Source organism: Neovison vison, chromosome X (genome assembly GCF_020171115.1).
Source record: "Neovison vison isolate M4711 chromosome X, ASM_NN_V1, whole genome shotgun sequence".
Lineage (NCBI taxonomy): Eukaryota > Metazoa > Chordata > Mammalia > Carnivora > Mustelidae > Neogale > Neogale vison.
Window position 1 is genome coordinate 112,076,886 of NC_058105.1, and position 19,599 is coordinate 112,096,484.

At 39.9% G+C, this 19,599-nt stretch overlaps 1 protein-coding gene across 3 annotated transcripts in view; it reads right to left on the reverse strand.

The window, feature by feature from the left end:
- Positions 1–355: 355 nt before the first annotated feature.
- Positions 356–19,599, reverse strand: part of ZFX (zinc finger protein X-linked) — a 52,137-nt gene continuing 32,893 nt past the window's right edge. For all 3 annotated transcript variants that reach the window (XM_044235794.1, XM_044235795.1, XM_044235796.1), the window contains exons 4-8: positions 6,831–6,980; positions 6,468–6,611; positions 5,942–6,094; positions 5,281–5,421; positions 356–4,422 (exon numbers count right to left, since the gene is read on the reverse strand). In XM_044235794.1, coding sequence (XP_044091729.1) covers positions 3,239–4,422; positions 5,281–5,421; positions 5,942–6,094; positions 6,468–6,611; positions 6,831–6,980 — 1,772 coding nt within the window. In that variant the 3' untranslated portion in view covers positions 356–3,238. The remainder of the gene's footprint in view (positions 4,423–5,280; positions 5,422–5,941; positions 6,095–6,467; positions 6,612–6,830; positions 6,981–19,599) is intronic.

Consider the following 19,599-nt stretch of genomic DNA (forward strand, 5'->3'; position numbering starts at 1 on the left):
GCTGTGGAGGTGGGGACAACACCCCGTGATTAAGTGTGCTATGCAGTGATACCGAAATGAACCTTCAGTGTTCTCAGAAACCATTACGCTTACGCATGGCAAATTCATCTCAGGGGAACTGGAGATGCTAATAAAACAAATCCCTTATGAAGATAAAAGGGAAAAAAGGAACTTCAAGGACATGTTCATCAAAGGACTCACCCATCATCTCTTAGGCTCTCTGATATATTACTTGTAAATTTGCAGGGCTGAACTATGAGGAGTATTTGCATCGAGTCACAAAATTCAAAGCAGTCAAGCATTTTGCAATCCACTGCTGCATAAAAGGAATTAAGAAATGGGGAAATGAAAATAATCCACTGTTTTTGATGTTTATTAGGTTTTACAAAAACTGTACATTTTTTTCCTTAAGAAAAAGCATTAACTTAGTACTGGTATCAAATAGACTAAACATCCATTAACAGGAAAATAGTCTGATTTTTATTTTTGCACGTTATTCTCAAGTACACAATTACAATAATGTCACACATCCCTATATGATTTTCTTTTTATGTATTTTACTTTTTTTTTTTACAAAGTGTACAGAGGGAGGGACATACAATATTTAATAGGATATTTCTACAGAACAATAACTTATATTATGTCCTTGTAAAAATCTGTACCTCTTTAAAACATTTAACTGAAACATCCATTTTTTTTAGCTTTGCTAATCAAAATTGTTTTAAGAATTAAAACTAGGTTGTAACTAATGTCAGTACGTAACAGTGACTACAATTTCATTTTCTCTTTATACAGACAAATACATTTCATCATATTCACTTGACCAAACCCTTAAATACCTTTTAAAGGTTTCAATATTGTGCTTTAAAAAGAAAGTACACTGTGTATGATTCCAGACTATGTAAGAGAAATATAAAGTGTGTAGAGTGTTGTGTTCTTTATCTTTCAGTTTATTTAAAAAAATATAGTTAAATGACCAATTATTTATATTTTCTGTACTAATTTTACAGCATGTTTTAAAGTTAATAAATTTCCACTTTCATTTAAGTGTCTTCTTTTACATGATTTCTGGGGAAAAAAAGAAGGGAGATTTTAAAGGTTCTCACAAAAAAACAGACAGAGCTTTCAAGGATAGTACTGCAGGGCAATGAACCACATAATTGTTTAAGTTATTTAAAAAAAAAAAAAAAAAGCAGGTATAAGAGCCAAGAGGGCACAGGAGCTCCCACTAGGATAGGCCCATGCCTTGGCTTTAACTGGCATTCAGGTTGGAGTTCATACCAGTCTAAAGCACTTGATTTACAACTGGACGAAATCAATCTAGCACTTCAGAGGCTTGCCAACCACCAAATATTTAGATTTCTAAGCCTATAAATATACTTCTTGAATACAAATATCAATGGCAAAGAGAAAGACGAAAGGTCAAGACCTAACAGCACAGAGGGGATGAAGCACCATAATGAAGTGGCAAGGCAACTATCAAGTGGGAAGAAAATTCCTAAATCTCCTACGATGTGCCAGATACTCATATGCTGACAGCCAATTTAAAGGACCCCAGAAAGTGTTTTTCATTTTCCAAGATCCATCTTAACATAATCTAGTTCTCATTAACCAAGTTCAAGTTTTATGCATGTCTGACTCTTGATTCAGAACTGCTTGTTTAAAAAATGTCGGCTCTCAAAGAAAAACAAAACTGTGAAAGACTTGGTGACGTTCCAAATAAGGCCTCCGCTTTTCCTCATGCACTTAAACACACCTTTATCTTCTAACCAAAGCCAATTTGAGCATTCAGCTTTTAAAAGTTTGCTAACTGTAACTAAGAAGTAACAGGGCAGGCTGAACCTGCCAAGTTTGAGTCATAATCAGCACCCGATCTCTGGGACACGGAGCTGTGGTTTCCTTAATCCCCCTCACTGGGTGACGCAGGGTTCCCTCACGGGCTCCAGAGAGAACTGAGGGAGTTATGTCCGGATACTCATTAGCTTTTCAGAAAAATATAAAGGCATGGAGCTGAAGTTGTATGAAAACATTCTATCTAGAAACATCTTAACGTCTATTTTTTTCAATTACCAAAGATATTTAAAAGAAAATACCTTTACTCTTTAAAAATACTAGTGTCCTTATTATCCTTCTAATTCTTCACCTGAGTAGTCTCTCTGAAGAGCATGATTCACAAAATGCTCTCGTGCATCCCTGCATCGTTCATGTTATTGTAAATTTAATACTTTTCATTATAGATCTTAACTACTACTGGGGTTGTGTGTATAAATATGTAAAATAAGCAATACACACAGATACATGTTCTCTATATATGTGCATATATATAATTCAGGGTACATTTACATATATAAAGTCGCAAAAGATCCTACGAGCCACGAATTACCTCTAGGAGATTCCAAAATGCAGTCCTCGATAATCTCATTTGTAGCACACAACCATTCCAAGACAAAGCAGCACAGACGGAATAATCAAAATACAACAGCATCAAGTAAAATTGGTCAAGGAAGTTTTTCTAAAAGTTTGCTATGCTGACAAAAGATGTCAACACACCAAAGAAAGCCCCCAAAGAAGTATAGTTTGTCTGCTAAACAAAACGGAAAGGAAACACGAACCCAGCCACTGTTCTCTCCTCAGCGATGCCAGGGACGCAAAAGCTCAAATGGAAACTTTCATTGTCATGTGGTCTGAAAATAGTAAGCAAGACGAGTAAATGACTTCCACGTTAGGATAATTAGAGCTGACTGTAAAAACCTCCCATTTATGTTAGTAGATGTCTCTGACAATTTTATTGTGAGAAATTTATGGGGGGGGGAGACCGAGTCAACATGAGTCCTTTCAGAGTTACCAATCTAAAGTTACCTTAACTTTAAGTTAAATGGTCTTAGAAGAGTACCATCAAGGTAAGCAAGGTAAATATTTAAATAAATATAAAACTTCTAAGATAGAAAAATTCAGTATAGAACCAGGGATTATTTTATTAAGAGCAACTTACTTGTTGCCGCTTTCCCCAATTTATTAAACAAACTGAATAGAATTCAGAACACACTATTAAACAAAATGTAAAAAAAAAACAAAAACGAAAAAACAAAAACGAAAAACCAACTCAACTAGAAGCAATAATTCTATTTGTACACGGCATAATCAATATACAGTATTGTATGTGAACGAGACCACTTGGCTCTAAAATGAAATTTCTGCTTCAAGGCCAACATCGCCACAAACGTCCGTGGCGGGGCCGTTAGGGCAGGCCCACTTCTTTATGATGCCGCATTATGTGCTGGTTCTTTTCCGAAGGTCTGCGGAAGCCTTTCTTGCAGTACTCGCACCGGTGAGGGTAGTCCTTCGTGTGGATGGAGATGACGTGCCGTTTAAAGCCCGAGGCGTCTGTAGTGCTATACTCACAGTACTCACACTGGTACACTTTCCTGCCACTGTGTGTCTTCATATGCTTTTTAAGCTCATTCTGTTGCCGAAATCCCTTTCTACATCTCTTACACCTGAACGGAAGATCTTTCGTGTGAACCGAGAGAATATGGCGACTTAGGACAAACGGATCTGCGATCTTGAAGTCACAATGTCTACACTGGTGCATTTTTTTACCCTTGTGGGCAGCCACGTGTTTCTTGAGTTCGGAAGGCCTGTGAAAGCCTTTATCACACATGTCACACTTATGGGGGTAGTCCTTCGTGTGAACCGAAATTATGTGTCGTTTCAAATCGCTTGAGTTCGAGCTCTTGTGGTCGCAGTGCAAACACTGGTGTGTTTTGCTTTCTTGGTGGATAAGAGCATGTTGCTGCACCTCTTTGGTATCTGAGAAAGTCAGAAGGCAGATGTCACACTTGAACGGCATCTCTTTACTATGCTTCGTTTTTACATGTGTTTTCAAGTTGGAAGAGTCCGCGGACCGATACTCGCAGTACTGGCACTGGTACGGCTTCTCGCCGGTATGGATGCGCATGTGCTTTTTGAGCTCTGACGGGTGACGGAAACCTTTCCCGCACTCCACACAAATGTGAGGAAAGTTCTTGCTGTGGACCGCCAAAAGGTGGCGATTCAACAAGCCTTGCTCAGCTGTCTCGTATTCACAGAATTTACACTTGTGCATTTTGTTGGCTCCTTTCTCCTTATGCACCATTTTGTGAGTAAACAAAGCCCCAGCATGAGAGAAATGCTTCCCACACTCATCGCATTCGATGGCCTTCTCCGCCTTGCTGGTCAGCTTGTGGCTCTCCAGGTGGTTGTGTAAACTTATCTTCTTGTTGGTAGTGTAATCACAGTCAGTACAGCGGTACTTCTTCTTGGTAAGGTGTTCAGGATGGTTTTTCATGTGCCTTTTCAGAAAACCTCTCGACTTAAATTTTTTCCCACAAATCATGCAAGGATAGACAGTCAAGGGATGTCCATCAGGGCCAATAATTATTGCTAGGAAAGGAAAAAAAAGGAGCATGAGTGATCAAACCAGGTTCCGTCTGGGTTTCTGCAAGCATTTCAAGTGTGTGTTCGGAACGTTATTAGGCAAGCATTCCCGCATTAAGCTATCTGCTACGTGACATTCCTTCTACCGTTTTTTCAGTATAAGAGGCAGAGCAACCCTGTCATAAAGAGAACCCTGTTCTGAAAACTTCATTCAGTCTGGTAGTACCAACCTCAGTCCCTCCAGTTAAAAAAAAAAAAAAAAATCAATCAATAAATACGTAACTTCTGCCAGCTAGTGATCAAAGCTCTATCAATTTAGAAATCGGCAGAAAATTCTTCATAACAATCAAGTTTTGTAATCACAATTCCTGCTTTGGTTATTCCGAACTACCTAATTTTGTGTCACTCGACAGTAAAGCTTAAATCTATCTATGAAAATTTTAATATGCAAATCACCATCCACGAATAGACAAGAATAGGGTCAGGTAAACTGAGGTACTTGTCCTACTGCTCTGTAAATTAAGCCTGCCTTAAGGTAACATGATCCAATTCTTTGCGTTAATTTAGGTTTTAAAACAGTTAATGCTTGTAATCTGAGGGATTTCTTTCATTTCCGCATAAAAACCACCCGAGTTTTGAATTTTGTTCCCCATCCACGATTGATCCATTCCGTTTCTTTTTATCCCAGGCAATCATTCATGAATATCACTGAATTCTTAAAATTATATTTTCAAATTCCACACACAAAAGCTACCATGTGGTCTAGCAGCTAAAATGCCATCACAACACCTCTGTGGATACATACTAGAGTTTCATCTGAGAGCTCGCCAAGCACGCTGCGCTGTGGGACTTGTGTGCCCTCACCTGTTTGGTACTGCCTGGAATCAGGTCTTCTCCTTTTCTTTGGTTTTTGTTTAGCCAGTCTGCCGAGCCCAGCAGACTCATCTATGTGCAAGAGGGCACTTGCAGTGCCATTCCGGGTTTCAATTCCATCAGAATTATTACCTAACAATGCGCATTAAAAAACAAAATCATACAGTATTATAAACTATAAAAAATTAGGGATGCTTTATTAACTATAACAACGAAAAGTAAGCCATGATACTCATGAATGACAGAAAGTCCCCATTCTAGGTAATGGGTTTTAGGACCGCATTTATTATAGTGAGACAGCAGGAAAGGCCTTGCTTCCAAATCTAAAAAACACATGTCAGCGTTTTGTCCCATGAACTCCCGTGTCGTCTCCCCAAACTGTAAAGTCATGGGCCAGATACGATCAAGATGAAAAGGTTCACTACTTCTTGTAGTACTTCCTTCTATGTAATACACACACAGAGGAAATTCCTGTTATAAATAAACACAGAAGGTAGACTTTATCATCTTACTGTCCTCCTGTTCAAATCAAGTAACCCTTACAGGGTAGTGGTGTTTCCTATTTCGGAAACCTAAGGCCACAGACACCGTTTTCAATCACGAAGTCCCACCTGCGAGCCAAGTCCATCTGAAGAGCCGCCAAGGGACTTACCGTAAGCCGCTGCCCAGGCTATTGGCATGAAGGTTTTGATTTCATTGTCGTCGATCTGCTGCTCATGCGCTGCAGCGGCTGCCGCCGCCGCCGCCGCATCCTCCTCCCCTACGATCACCTCCATATACACCTCATCAGCGATTTCCGCGACATCTAAGTAGGAAATTATATCAACTTTTGTGACCACGTTTACAGAGATCACAGGAAAGGCATTTTTATTTGAATTCAGGTAACAGACGAGTAGAAAGAAGGTTCAAGTGTTACACACCTAGAACTTTTACAGAGTCCTAAGCAGGCAACGAGTATTTGTTGAACGAATCATTTGTTTCTTGGCTTTCACCTTAACGTGTCTGTAAGGCAACGTTCTATGCATCCACAAAGAGTTACTGAGACTGCCCTTGGAGGCACACGGTAGCATAACAATCTCTACAATAATGCCACTTATTTTCCTTTGAATACTGACCGCATTTAAAAAGAGAGCTACAGAAACATAAGACTTTCTCCCACAAAAAGGCCACCTACTTACTTAAATCTTCATCTTCTTGCTGAGAGTCGTTGACGGTCATATAAACCATCTTTTCCCTTGGCACACGAATACTGCTATTCTGATCAAGTAATTCAACTCCATGGTCATTCTCAGGCTCACTCTCCACAATGTCTACAGTGCCACCTATCAGGGAAGATGACAGCTCTGAGAATTTGTCTGAAAACTTCATTTCCACCCATTTGCCTTAGTATATTTCATATCCTTTTCCACAGCTGCATGAAAATCCTTGCTTAAAAGTTATCTTCAGACAAGATTTCAAAGGTCTGTAATCTCAACCAGCCCAAAGAAATCAGGTTGATGTGCCTGATCAGGATGCATAATACGGTGAAGATTTCCTCTTACCTAAGTCATCCTCTCCGGGGTCAGCTTTAAAAATGTACACCTTGATGACTTCAGGGCAAGTGCCATCCACCTTACAAGGATCGATTTCCGACTCTGCATCCATGGTCATTCCAGAGGAACCATCATGTTCTATTTTGCCAGCATCATCCACTGAAAAGGCAGGAAACACATTACAAATAACAATAGCAGATAGTTAAATAGAATGTTGTGTTCTGAAAATCCTTTTTACAAATACCCTAACAGGATTCATACAAAATGGGATGATTTTATCTAGACCAGTAGACACACGGGGCGTGGTGGGAAATGAGGTTGACTGCTAAGCCAGGTGGGAGGGGGTGTCATGGAGGCCCTTGTGCAACCAGGCAGAGGGGTTCAGACTTGACAATGATAGGTCAGAGGTTTCTCAGTCTGGTCAGATGTCAGTATCTCTTAGGGAACCAAAGAACACAGGCTCCAGCCCGCCAGCACCACAGAATTAGAATGTGTAGGGGTGAAGTCAGATACATGGAGAGATTTAGAGATTCTGAGCAGAGACTTTTCAGGAGAGCAGTGAGAATGGCAGATCGTCATTTTTGCTAACACCATGCTGACCTTTAGAGAAGTGGATGCCAAGGGAAGGAGACATAAAGCAAGGGTACCACTCATGGGTCTACCGCAAACATGCGGGTAACACCTCCCCACCCCCAAATGCAGGCAACAGAGGACAAGGCCTTACATCAGGACAGAAGGAGGACGGATGGGGAAGAAGGCAGGACTGGAACCCTGTCTCAGGACTCATGGTAGGATCCAAGAGTGAAAACTGAACATAACAAAGGAGCCAAGAATAACGATGGGGTTTCTGATTTAGGTGATCTCTCTTCCTACATGGCTGATTAATTGAAGGTCTGAAAGGTAACATCCCTAAAAGCTCTCAGGCTGATGCCTGTCCCAGTTCTTTGATATTCACAGCCCCCTTTGCTTGCTTCTCTCCAAGTACACAGTTCACTGTACTGTCACTATCAGAGACTTTCCCCCATCTTCCCCACTGACAGAGCAGAACCTCACTTTACTCATCAGTCTTTAAAGACAAGAGTCTGGTGACAGCAGATGCTCAGAATGTGGATGAGCCAACAATTCGATGAATGAGACAGGAAGACGGTTGCTGGATATTTGAGTCTGAAACTGAAGGCCGACACACAGGTTTGGGAAACCTGGTAAGGCCCACGGTAATAATGCAGCACACACCCAAGTCAAGGAGAAATGTCTGTATGGACTGTGATCACCTGGAAGTCACTGAGGCTCCTGGTGAAAAGCAGTGTAGTGAAGGCTACACACATACATATGTGGGGTCAGATTAAAGTGGGGTGAGGACTGAATGGACGGTGTGCATGTCTTCAGAAAGTCCAATTTTAAAATGGAGAACATGGGGTAGTAACTAGAATGGGGCACAGGGTCAAGGGCTTTTCTATTTAATCGATAAGAATACTTAAGCATATTCAGTCCGTGGGAGCAAATACAACAGAAGGGAAGAGGAGTTGGTGGCTGGTGGCTTCAACCATGGATATGAAACTGGAGGCAAGGGCTTGGGTTACCAGGAGAAAATGGCAAACCGGGTGAAGAGCGTTAAGAAGCGGGAGAAAACGAGCTGATCCAGGACAAGCTTCACAATATGCAGGTTCAGAGACCAGGTGGTTAAACTCTTTGTGGTTTGAAAAAACAGAGAGGTTCCCTGAACTCTGCACATGACTAACTAAATTCAAGTATCTTGACTATGCTTTATAAAAATGGTTTGTAGGGGGAAAGAATTGGCATTAGGTCCTTATTTCTGGCCTGCTATGTACTTACCCTTTTTCAAAGCTAAATATTTTAGGACATACCCAGCTGACTGAACCAAGGTTGTTTTCTTAAAGATAGCTCTGCAATTTCAAGGTGAGATAGAGTTTACAAGGATGAAGAGCCCAGCACACTAGCTGCAGAGGCCTGCTTCAATCTGTTGTTACATATTCAGAAAACTCATCTCTGAACAGTTAGGTACTGTTGATGAAGCTTGCCCTTTTTGGGCAAGGTCTGGCAAAACTGATTCTAACAGGTACTGAAAAATCAAATGTCCTTGTGTTTACAAAGAACAAGGTCAGGCTGGCTGTTCTAGCATATGTTAGTTTGTTGGTACTAATAAGATGAAGCCTTTGATGATGGAAAAAATCTCGTCGTTTTGGAGCCTGCAAAATGTCACGTATTTATCTATAATTTAGAGCAAAAGACCTTTTGGCTTGCTTTCGTAAATATGTGGGGAAAACACATTTCAAATATACGGGCTCACCTGAGCCAAGCCAAGCTATTCTATTATTAGACTAAAGTAGAATTCACCTTTGGGTTTTCACCTTGAGAATTTGCCCCACACTGAACTTATGAAATTACTCTGAATATGAAAAATTACAAAAGTGACTTAAAAAAAAAACCCACTTTGATGGTCCTGTTAAGTACTCAAAATTTCTCTGTGCTTTTAAAGCTATCATTAAAAATGGACTTCTAAAAACAGACAAAGAAGCCTTGGATAAAACTGAGTCATCATACGTATGATTTCCGCCTAAGTGCCTTCTCCTAATGTAGTGATGAAGGCCTAGAGCTCTGGAACAAGGCCTCTCCAAAATAGAAGAGCATAATTTCTGGAAATTAAGACTACTTCTAATAATGATCACCATCTTGCATGGCATTTTGCTATTTCCTTAACATTTCTCTGTACTTTTATTTGATCTTTACCTTTTCCAGATAAAGAAATAAAGGCTCTGAGATAGTATGTGACTTGCCCAAAGTCAGTGAACCAATGAGTGAGGGATGGGAGAGAGAAAAGGTGCCTGTCTTTACAACACAGACCTTTATTTTCACCTTCTGGTTTTTAAAAAAATGTATGATTACTGTATAAAATTTAAAATTAAAAAAATCACCAATAGTCCCACCAACCAGAGACTCCTTCATGATGTTAGTGAATTTTCTTCCCAGTTTTTCTATTTTTGTTAAAGTAAAATTGGCATCAGTTTCCTCAAGCCTTACATAATAATAATCTTTACAACTCATCCAGTATTATAAACTTCAGAACTGAGAAACCTCTGACTTACCCATGATCTCATTAGTAACAGCAAAACTATAGCAAAACATAGGCAGGACTTTATACTGCTTGAAAGGAGCTTCATTAATTTCTCTTCGAAGACCAAAAATTGAGGGATACTTATTTGCAATGTTACAGATATAATGGTGTCTAAAAATATAGTTCATCAATATCTCAAAAAACCCAGTAGTTTCTGGAAGAGAAAAATTACTGGGGTGGAGGTAGGAAATACATCACTTCAAGTAAATTGGTTTTTTTGTTTTTTTGTTTTTGTTTTTAAAGAGAGAGAGTGTACAACCACCTGCGGCGGTGTTGGTGGGGGGCGCCGGGGTGGGGGGAGCGGCAGAGGGAGATGGAAAGCAAGAATCTTAAGCAGGCTCTACGCCCAGCACAGAGCCCAAGGCAGGGAACAGGACTCAGGGCTCAACCTCACAACCCTGAGAACAGGACCTAAGCCAAAATCAAGAGGCAGTCGCTTAACTGACTGAGCCACCCAGGCACCCGTCTTTTTCTTTACGTAGGCTCCACACACAGTGTGGAGGCCAACACAGGTTTTGAACTCACGATCCTGACATCAAGACGTTAGCTGAAATCAAGAGTTGGATGCTTAACTGAGCCACCCAGGTGCCCTCAAGTAAACTGTTAAACGAACATTGATCTAATTAAAAGATCAGTAAAACTAAGTTGACGGAGAATCTATATAACAAGGAAAGATGATGGTCATGATGGATAATGGTAACATTTACTGACCACATACCTCATATGCCCAGCATGATGATAAGCCCTTAAAATGTAACCATTCACTCCTCATGAAAACCTTATGAAATACGTAATACTGTTTTGTTACTTTCACTTAAGTTTCTAGACCAATTTTAGTATAATTTTTACCAAGACAGAAAAATATATGATATTGGATTGCGATGGGATTGCATTCTGTACAGATTAACATCATAAAAATAAAAGATCTTTACCATTTATCTCTCTCTTCCTACATTTCCTACCAAATACCCCTAGACATAGGCCTCAGTCAGCTTTCCTAAAACAAAGATCCAGTTGCCTTACTCTCTGGCCCAGAATGGTACTCCATCTCCTACCAAATAAAATACAAACTGCACAGTCTAGCAATCTCTGACCAAAGTGCTTTCTGCTTTCAATCCTGTTTCCCCAACCAGGCCCTAGACTACCCGTGTGCCCTTAACTTAAATAATACATTTTTATTTTTATTCTTTTATGCTTCTTATACTTGTATGTTATTTGTTGTAGAAATCATGCAGTTTACTGTTCAAGAAAAGTATTTTTAAAGATTTTATTTTTATTTGAGAGAGACAGCATGAGCAAGAGAGCACAAGCAGGAAGAGCAGCAGAAACAGAGGGAGAAGCAGGCTCCCCACTCAGTAGGGAGCCCGACACGGGGTCCAATCTAAGGACCCTGGGATCATGACCTGAGCCGAAGGTAGCTGCTTAACCCAGTGAGTCACCCAGGCCCCCCCAAAGAGAAGTATTTTTAAAGTATAAAAGGAAATTAAAATGTGATAAAAATCCTACCACTTAGAACTATCAATTTACAGATAATTATTCAGACGTATTTATAAATAAATATGCATATTTATAAATATTATTTATAATTTTAATAAATTTATATTTATAAATAAATATTATGCATATTTATAAATAAAAGGAAGAGTGAAGAGATATTTGAGTGAAAACTGGATATCGTAATATGTCGTTTTTAAACAAAAAATACTATGTTATCATTTACTTGAACTCAACCTGAATTACAGTCAATCTCATTCCCTTGCTCTCTGATCCCCCGCCCTCTCCCTCCTTTCATTCCATCATACTGGCTTGAGAGAACCACAGACTTGCCTAATTTCAATTCTCCTCTCTGCCTCTGTACCAGCTGACCAGAAACACGCACGCACCCCGATGGTCCCACCTTAAATCCGTGACCCTAAACTTGAAGCAAACTGTTTCTGCTACTTTCTCTCTCTCTCATTTTCTAGTATCCTCTCTGCTCAAATCTCTAATTTCACCTCCCCATCCTCATTCCCAGTTGACAATCCTCTTACTTCACTGAGAACAAGGGAAACAATCGAAGATTCACCATCAGCTCTACTCACCCACCAGCAGCCAAACCCGGCCTGTAATCAAGACAAATCCCCTCCATTCCTAGCTAAAGCCTGCCCCCTCTGGATTGTTCCAGCATCTCTCCCTCTCTACTGGATCACTTTCATCAGCATATAAACAAGCTATTTTCCCCCCTTTTATAACAAAACCTCTTTTCCCCATTTCTCCAATTGTCTTTCCATATCTTCTAAACTCACTTCAACCGCACCCATGATTTCACCAAAACTGTTCATCAAGGTCACCTGTTCTCTGCATTCCTTTGACTCTGATTCACTTTCCTCACTTGGTGTCCAGGCTGTAAGCTCTTGGCTTCCTCCTCCCTCACCGGCCCTGCATCCTTAGTCCTTTGCAGGAGCGGCCTCTTAATGTTGCAAACCTCAGGCTTGGCTTTTGGTGTTGGTTTATTTACAATCACTCCTTTGGCAATGTCATTCAATTATATAGCTTGAATCTCATCTCTGTGCCAGTAACTCTCAATTTTGCATCTCCATTCTAGTCCTATTTCCTGAACTCAGATTTGTACATATCTTTGAAGTCTATCAGGTATCTCAAAATTAAGTCTCTGCTCAAATGTCATCTCAGCAAACCCTGCCCACATCTGCAACCCCGGATCCTCCTTATACCTCTGTTTTCTTCCCAAGAAGGTATCACATATATTACATCACTTATTTATGTCTGTGTACCTCTGCTACAACATAAGGGAGGGAAAAGCACTGGCAACTGTTTTTTTGTTCAATGATGTATCCCAAGTGTCTACAATACACTCTGATATACAGAAAAGATTTAACATTCATTTCTGAAATATATGAATGCTGATCTTCAAGTAAATGCCAGACATTATGTTACTAGTTCTTAGACCTCTAAAGATGAAAAAATATATTACAAAAACCTTTAGCCATATTTTGCTTATAATACAGGAATCATTTTTTTTTAAAGATTTTATTTATTTATTTGTCAGAGAGAGAGGGAGAGAGAGCGAGCACAGGCAGAGGCAGAGGGAGAAGCAGGCTCCCTGCCGAGCAAGGAGCCCGATGTGGGACTCGATCCCAGGACGCTGAGATCATGACCTGAGCCGAAGGCAGCTGCTTAACCAACTGAGCCACCCAGGCGTCCCGAGGAATCATTTTTTTTTAAAGGAGAGTGAGAGCGCATGCACAAGAGTTGGGGGGGAGGGGCAGAGGGAGAGGGACAGAGAGAATCTCAAGCAGGCTCCATACCCAGTGCAGACCCTGATGCCGGGCTCAATCTCGTGACCTGAGCCAAATCCAAGAGTTGGACACTTAACCAACTGAGCCACCCAGGCGCCCCATGAATCAATTTTAAGGCCAGTATCTACTGCCATCCTACTATGAAAGATACGAAAATGAACTTATCAATACCCTCCCATTCCCCTTCTTCTTTTTTTTTTTTTTTTTTGAGAGAGAAGGAGAGAACGCACCTGTAGGGGATGGGGGTCAGCAGAGAGAGATGGAGAATCTTAAACAGGCTCCATGCTTAGCTTAGAGCCCAATGCTGGGCTCAATCTCATGACTGTGAGATCATAACCTGAGCCAAAATTGAGAGTGGGGCCCTCCCAGGTGCCCCTCCCTGTCCCAAATATTTTATAGTTACTTAAATATTAAAGGAATGCCGATGCTCATTACCAACTCTTTTATCAGTTTCTCCATTCTAGAGTTCTTTATACTGAATGATCCCTTGGTTTGCTTAGATTACCAAATAGGGCTGACATGAAAATGTTAGTCCGTGGCCCTCACTTGAAGAATACATTGGCTGGGTATAAAATTCTCTATTTTATTTATTTGAGAGAGAAAGAGTGACAGAGAGCATGAGAGAGAAGAAGGTCAGAGGGAGAAGCAGACTCCCCATGGAGCTGGGAGCCCGATGTGGGACTCAATTCCGGGACTTGGGGATCATGACCTGAGCTGAAGACAGTCGCTCAACCAACTGAGCCACCCAGGTGCCCTGGGTATAAAATTCTTAGTTACATTTTCTCAGAACTTTGAAGAGTTGTTCCACTCCCTTCAAACACTGAGTATTTCTGTGTAGATGTCCCTACAACTCTTTATCCTTAAATTTCACTAAACATCACTATGATTATGACTTGCTGGTTTTATCATTCCATCAATTTCCTGAAAGAAGAAAGATTTGATCTTTATTTCAGGAAAATTCAGTGAAAGATTCCAGTCTTTATTTTAGGAAAATTTCTTCCAGTATAAATATTTTTGTAGTTCATTGGTTGTTCCCTTCTTTGAGAACTCCCCTTATGTGTCTACCTCCTTTATCTGTCTCCTGTATCTAGCCTTCTTCTCCATAATCATTTTTGCACCTTCTCCTTCTTAACCATTTCATTTTTGTGATTTCCTTAAGCTGGATCCTCTGCCCATGCTTATTTACTGAGGCATATTTATTCTTATATTTGCTTCTATGGTGGCTTTTATTTTGATTCTATTTTTATTTTTCTCCTCAGCTTCTTTTTGAATTTTGTTAGTTTATTTTCTAGATGCCTCTACTGTCTTATAATATATTCTTTGAACTTCTGCATCTCCTCTTTGGCTTTTAAAAAAGATCACATTGGAAATGTTCTATATCTCTATCTGCACTAGCTACATGTGGTTATTCAGCACTTGAAATGTGGTTGGTGCAACTTAGACAATAGACACCTAATTTTATTTTTCATTTAATTAAACTTAAATTTAATGAGCCACATGTGGCTAATGACTATCATAATGGAACACAGAGGTTCAGACAATTGTTGGGATATACTTATTCTGTTTCTTTCAGAGATTCTTCTTGCAATTAATATATTGTATTAATAAATAAAAATATTTCAGAAACCTGAAGATTCTTTAGATTCAAAGAACTCACCATTATTGAAAACGCAGTGCAAAAAAAGACCTATACCTAGCTAAGCACAAATGTATGGTATTTCAGACCAGGAGGGATAAAAAGATCCTTAAAGCTTTCAGAATAAAAAGAAACACTTAGGAATGAGAGTCAAGATGACATCAAGCTCCTAAACTATAACACTAGATGCTAGGTGACACTGAAACACAGCAACACAAGTTCTCAAGGAAAATTCTCTTTAATCTAGAATTCTGTACTTAACCAAATTATCAATCCCATTTACGGGTAGAATAAAAATATTTTAGTACACAATCTATACTCCTTAGGAAGTTATTTCAATATGTGGCCCAGTACAATAAGGGAGTAAATCAAGAAAGAAGATGGCAAGGGAATCCATAAAACAGTGGATTAATCTGGGGAAATAAGAGAAGAAAAATTTCAGAAAAATGTCTGTATTACATTAAACCTAGAAAGCAACTATTTCAGAATGGAGCAGAACCAGAAGCTAGCCACCTAATAGATCTTAAAACAGGTTAATTTTGAAAGAAAAATAAAGATGATTTTACATCCTAAATAATTTATTTCAAGGGACAGTCTGAATACACAAATCTTTATTCTAAAGTTTTAACAAGTGTGAATGTTAGGATTAACATCATGGAGGGAAATCAGGCCTTTTCAGAAGACCCCGACAGTCAGTCTTGCTACTGAAGAAAGAATTTGGTTCTCTGAACCAAGAACCTGTTCTAACTTACTCTGATAAGCCCAATCATCTTACTACTACTTAATCATTTCAATCTTTAAACCTCTAAACCCAAAATCCAATAAAAAGAAAAAAAACCCTACAGAGTAAAAACTTGGTATTATTTAATGTCTTAAGGTTTCCTGTGTGAGCAGGTAAAAATACCGAAGGACACCTGAATGGCTCAGTCAGTTAAGCATTGGCCTTCGGCTCAGGTCATGATCCTTGGGTCCTGGAATCAAGTCCCGCATTGGGCTCCCTGCTCGTTGTGGAGCCTGCTTCTCCCTCTGCCTGCTGCTCCCCCTGCTTGGGCTCGTTCTCTCTCTCTCTCACAAGTAAATAAAATCTAAGAAAAAAAAAAAATAACCACAGATGGGCAGCTCCCCTTAAAAGGATACCTGAGCTCATGAGCAACTGTTATGTCCTAGACACTGCAGTCAGTGGTATCCCTCTATTTTATCATGATATCAATGACAATAGCTCCATGACTTAGGTGTTTTATCTCCATTTTATAGATTTGAAACCTGAGCACTTAAGACTAAGTAACTTGCAGGAAGCATTCTGCTGAGTAAGCAGATGTTCTAGCAGATAAATATACTTACAAGTTCACTTTTGGGTCTCCCTTTCTTAGCTTCCTCCTTAGGAACCCTCTTTTTGTGGTTAAAATTCCATCTTATTTTCATTATATAGCATATAAAAGATTTCAGAGGATTACTTGTAATCTATCTCCTTTACCTCCTGAAGCTTTCCTGGAGACATTCAAAGATTTAATGAAATTAGCGTATTCTATAGAAGGGGAATTAAAGGATCAGAGCCATTCAAGTGTCTGATCTAAGTTACAGTGAGCTCTAGCATGATGTCAGAGACAGAACTTATGAAAAATATTTGGCTAATTGGTCTAAAACATAGCTAACCAAATCTAGTTAGCCAAGAATGGATTTCTTAATACTATAAATTCAGGGGAAAAAGAAAGGAACGTCTATCACAATCTCACCCTGTGCGGGCCTTTAGCAAAGGATTCCCTGATCAGATAACAGGAAGGTCTTAAGTAAAGCCAGTCCAGAGTTAGTGATGCCACTAACGGAGAGACTCCGTGTGGACAATAATGACTAGCCATTACCGACAGGCAGGCTCTGCCCTGGGTGCCTGCTGCATAGGGTCTCTAATTCTCCCAACCAGTCCACAGGCCAGGTAGAAGGACTGCCATCTTACAAATAAAAAAACAAAGGCCAAAGAGAAATCAGTAAATTTGCTCGGAATCATACAGCTAATGACCAGCTGGGCTGGCATCCAAATGGAAAGCTGGCTCACTCTAACACTGTTGCCATACACTGAAGAATTTCTTGAAGCATGTTCTTTCTTTCCCTCTCTCCTCATTTCTCTCTCCCCTGCCCAGCCCCCATTATCCCACAAAGTAATCACAGATCTGTTCAAAGGGCAAGCTGTTGGACAATTTTGTCTAGGTCACAAGCAGATGAACAGTAAATAAGAGTCACAAGGCTCATCTGAAGCTCCAACTGCTTCTAAGGCCTTCAAGATACAGACTTTTTACCCAGTCTTATTTTTGGTGGGGAGAGGGGAGGACAACAATACATGTGCCTTACTTGACTGCTTCACCCTTGGTACAAATCCAACTGACAACCACACTGAACATTAAACCGATAATTCAGAGTGCCCACAATAAAGACAATAATTTTAGATGGATTAACAGAAATCTTTTTGAATTTCATCAGAACAAACTTAAAGCTTATTAAATATGTCTTCCCTAAATAAGACTTTTCTCACATTTCAGAAACATTCCCATGAGGATATATATTTTTTAAACTCTAAAATTGTATACTATGGTTTATTAAACAGTTAAGAAACAAAACTGACAGAGTAAATAAAAATAATGGTAAGATATAGAAACATCCAACAATCTGCCCACAGAACAAAGGAATAAAACAAATACTTTACCATGTCTCCTACACTAACAGCCCTGAGAATCAGTAAATAAACCATTAGATTGTATTAACCTTCAGAGTTTATGCATTAACATAGAAGTTTGGATTTATTTCCTCATTCATTCCCAGAAGCACTTTTGTGGGAGGAGGTGCAGAGGGAGAGGGAGAATGAGAATCTTAAGCCCCAGCACAGGGCTCAATCTTACAACCACGAGGTCAGGACCTGAGCCAAAATCAAGTTGGACACTTCACCGACTGAACCACCCAGGCGCTCCCTCCCCCCAGAACCTTTTTTTTTTTTAGATTTTATTTATTTATTTGATAGACAGAGATCACAAGTAGGCAGAGAGAGAGGAAGGGAAGCAGGCTCCCCGCCGAGCAGAGAGCCCGATGCGGGGCTCGATCCCAGGACCCTGGGATCATGACCAGAGCCGAAGGCAGAGGCTTTAACCCACTGAGCCACCCAGGCGCTCCCCTCCCCCAGAACCATTTTTTATTGGCTATCCACTATGACCAAAAGTTGTGCTTAACTAGGAGCTAACATCAGACCATCTGGTCAGAACACCTCAGCTGGAAGGCCAGGGGCACCACGTGGACGGATGCAGGCAGTCCACGTGGTGGACGTGATCTGTGGCGTGTCCTTGTGGACGGATCTGCGGCGTGTCCAAACGTGCTCCTCCTCTGGTAATGGTTTCGCCATCTGCCCAGCCCCACGAGCCAGAAACCAGGAAGGGAGCTTTGAACTCTCCCTCTTCCTCAAGCCTAAATTTAATCCAAATTCTACTTCCTAAACATGTCATGAAGCAGTTTCTGCCAAACTCTACTGATAGAGCTATTTCAAACTACCATCAGTGTCTTACCTGAAATACTAAAACCTCCCATAGTGCCCTTTTTGTTTCTGATTTTACTCTTACCTTGTCTGCTCTCAACACTGCCATGAGGATGATCTTTCCAAACCAACAGCCTAACCATGTTATTATTAATCTGCTTACAACCCTTTAATAGCTTCCCACATTGACAAGGTAAAATGGGCCTCTTAGTGCATTCAAGGGCCTTTATGATTTGGGCCCTGCCTGTTTTGTCTATCTTATTTCTCACCATTTCCTCCATTTTCTTCGCCAAAGATATTATTTGCACGCCAACAAGTAAGTCTCGGAACATTCCAAGATCTTTCACATCTCCTTGCCTTTACCTTTAAATAGGCCGTTCTCCCTCCTTCCATTCCTCCCACCTTACCCACCCACTCGTCTTTCAAATGAGTTCACCTCAAATGATTTTTTTAAAGATGTGACCATGATATTGTTTCATTAAAAAAAAATCATTGTCCTTCAGATATATATACTAAAATACCTATGAATGAAATGATGAATGGAATCTGCTCCAAAATAATTATGAGAGGGAAGGAAATGGTTAGGAGTAGAGATGAAATACAGAGATTCGGGTCTTCAACCAAGCTTCCACAGAACTCTGGTTTGTAATGCTTTCACAGCACGTAGCACACGGAAGTATACCAAAAATCCACACACAACCCCATTTCCGCCCTTAACGCTTCCAAAATACTTCGTATTTTCAGTTTTGTATCTTTTCACAATCAACTGTAATGATCTGTTTCTGTTTGTCTTCCCTCTAGGATTGTGTGCTGGACTCTAAAAAGCCAGAGACTTGCACTGTTTATCTCTAACAGCTACCAAGGTTCCTAGCTTATTGTGGCTGGTCAAGAAATGTTTCTGAATGAATGAAGTTGCAAGGAAAGTAAATATGGGCAAAAGTAAAAATAACAGTTTATGTATGATTTCTTTTTCCTCATTTAAACATAAATTTGAAAAAAATCTATTTTTTAGATAGAAAAACAATAGAATAGGATTTGGAGGCCATCTTGGTGGCTTCTACTATGAGTTAAGTAAGAAAATGTTTAAGTCCCTTAAATTATTTCCTAACACTTCTGAAACTGGGTATTCAATAATACTGTAAATTTTTAAAATTTTTAAAATAATATAAATTTTAAGAACCACTGAATTCTAGTTGCCTCCT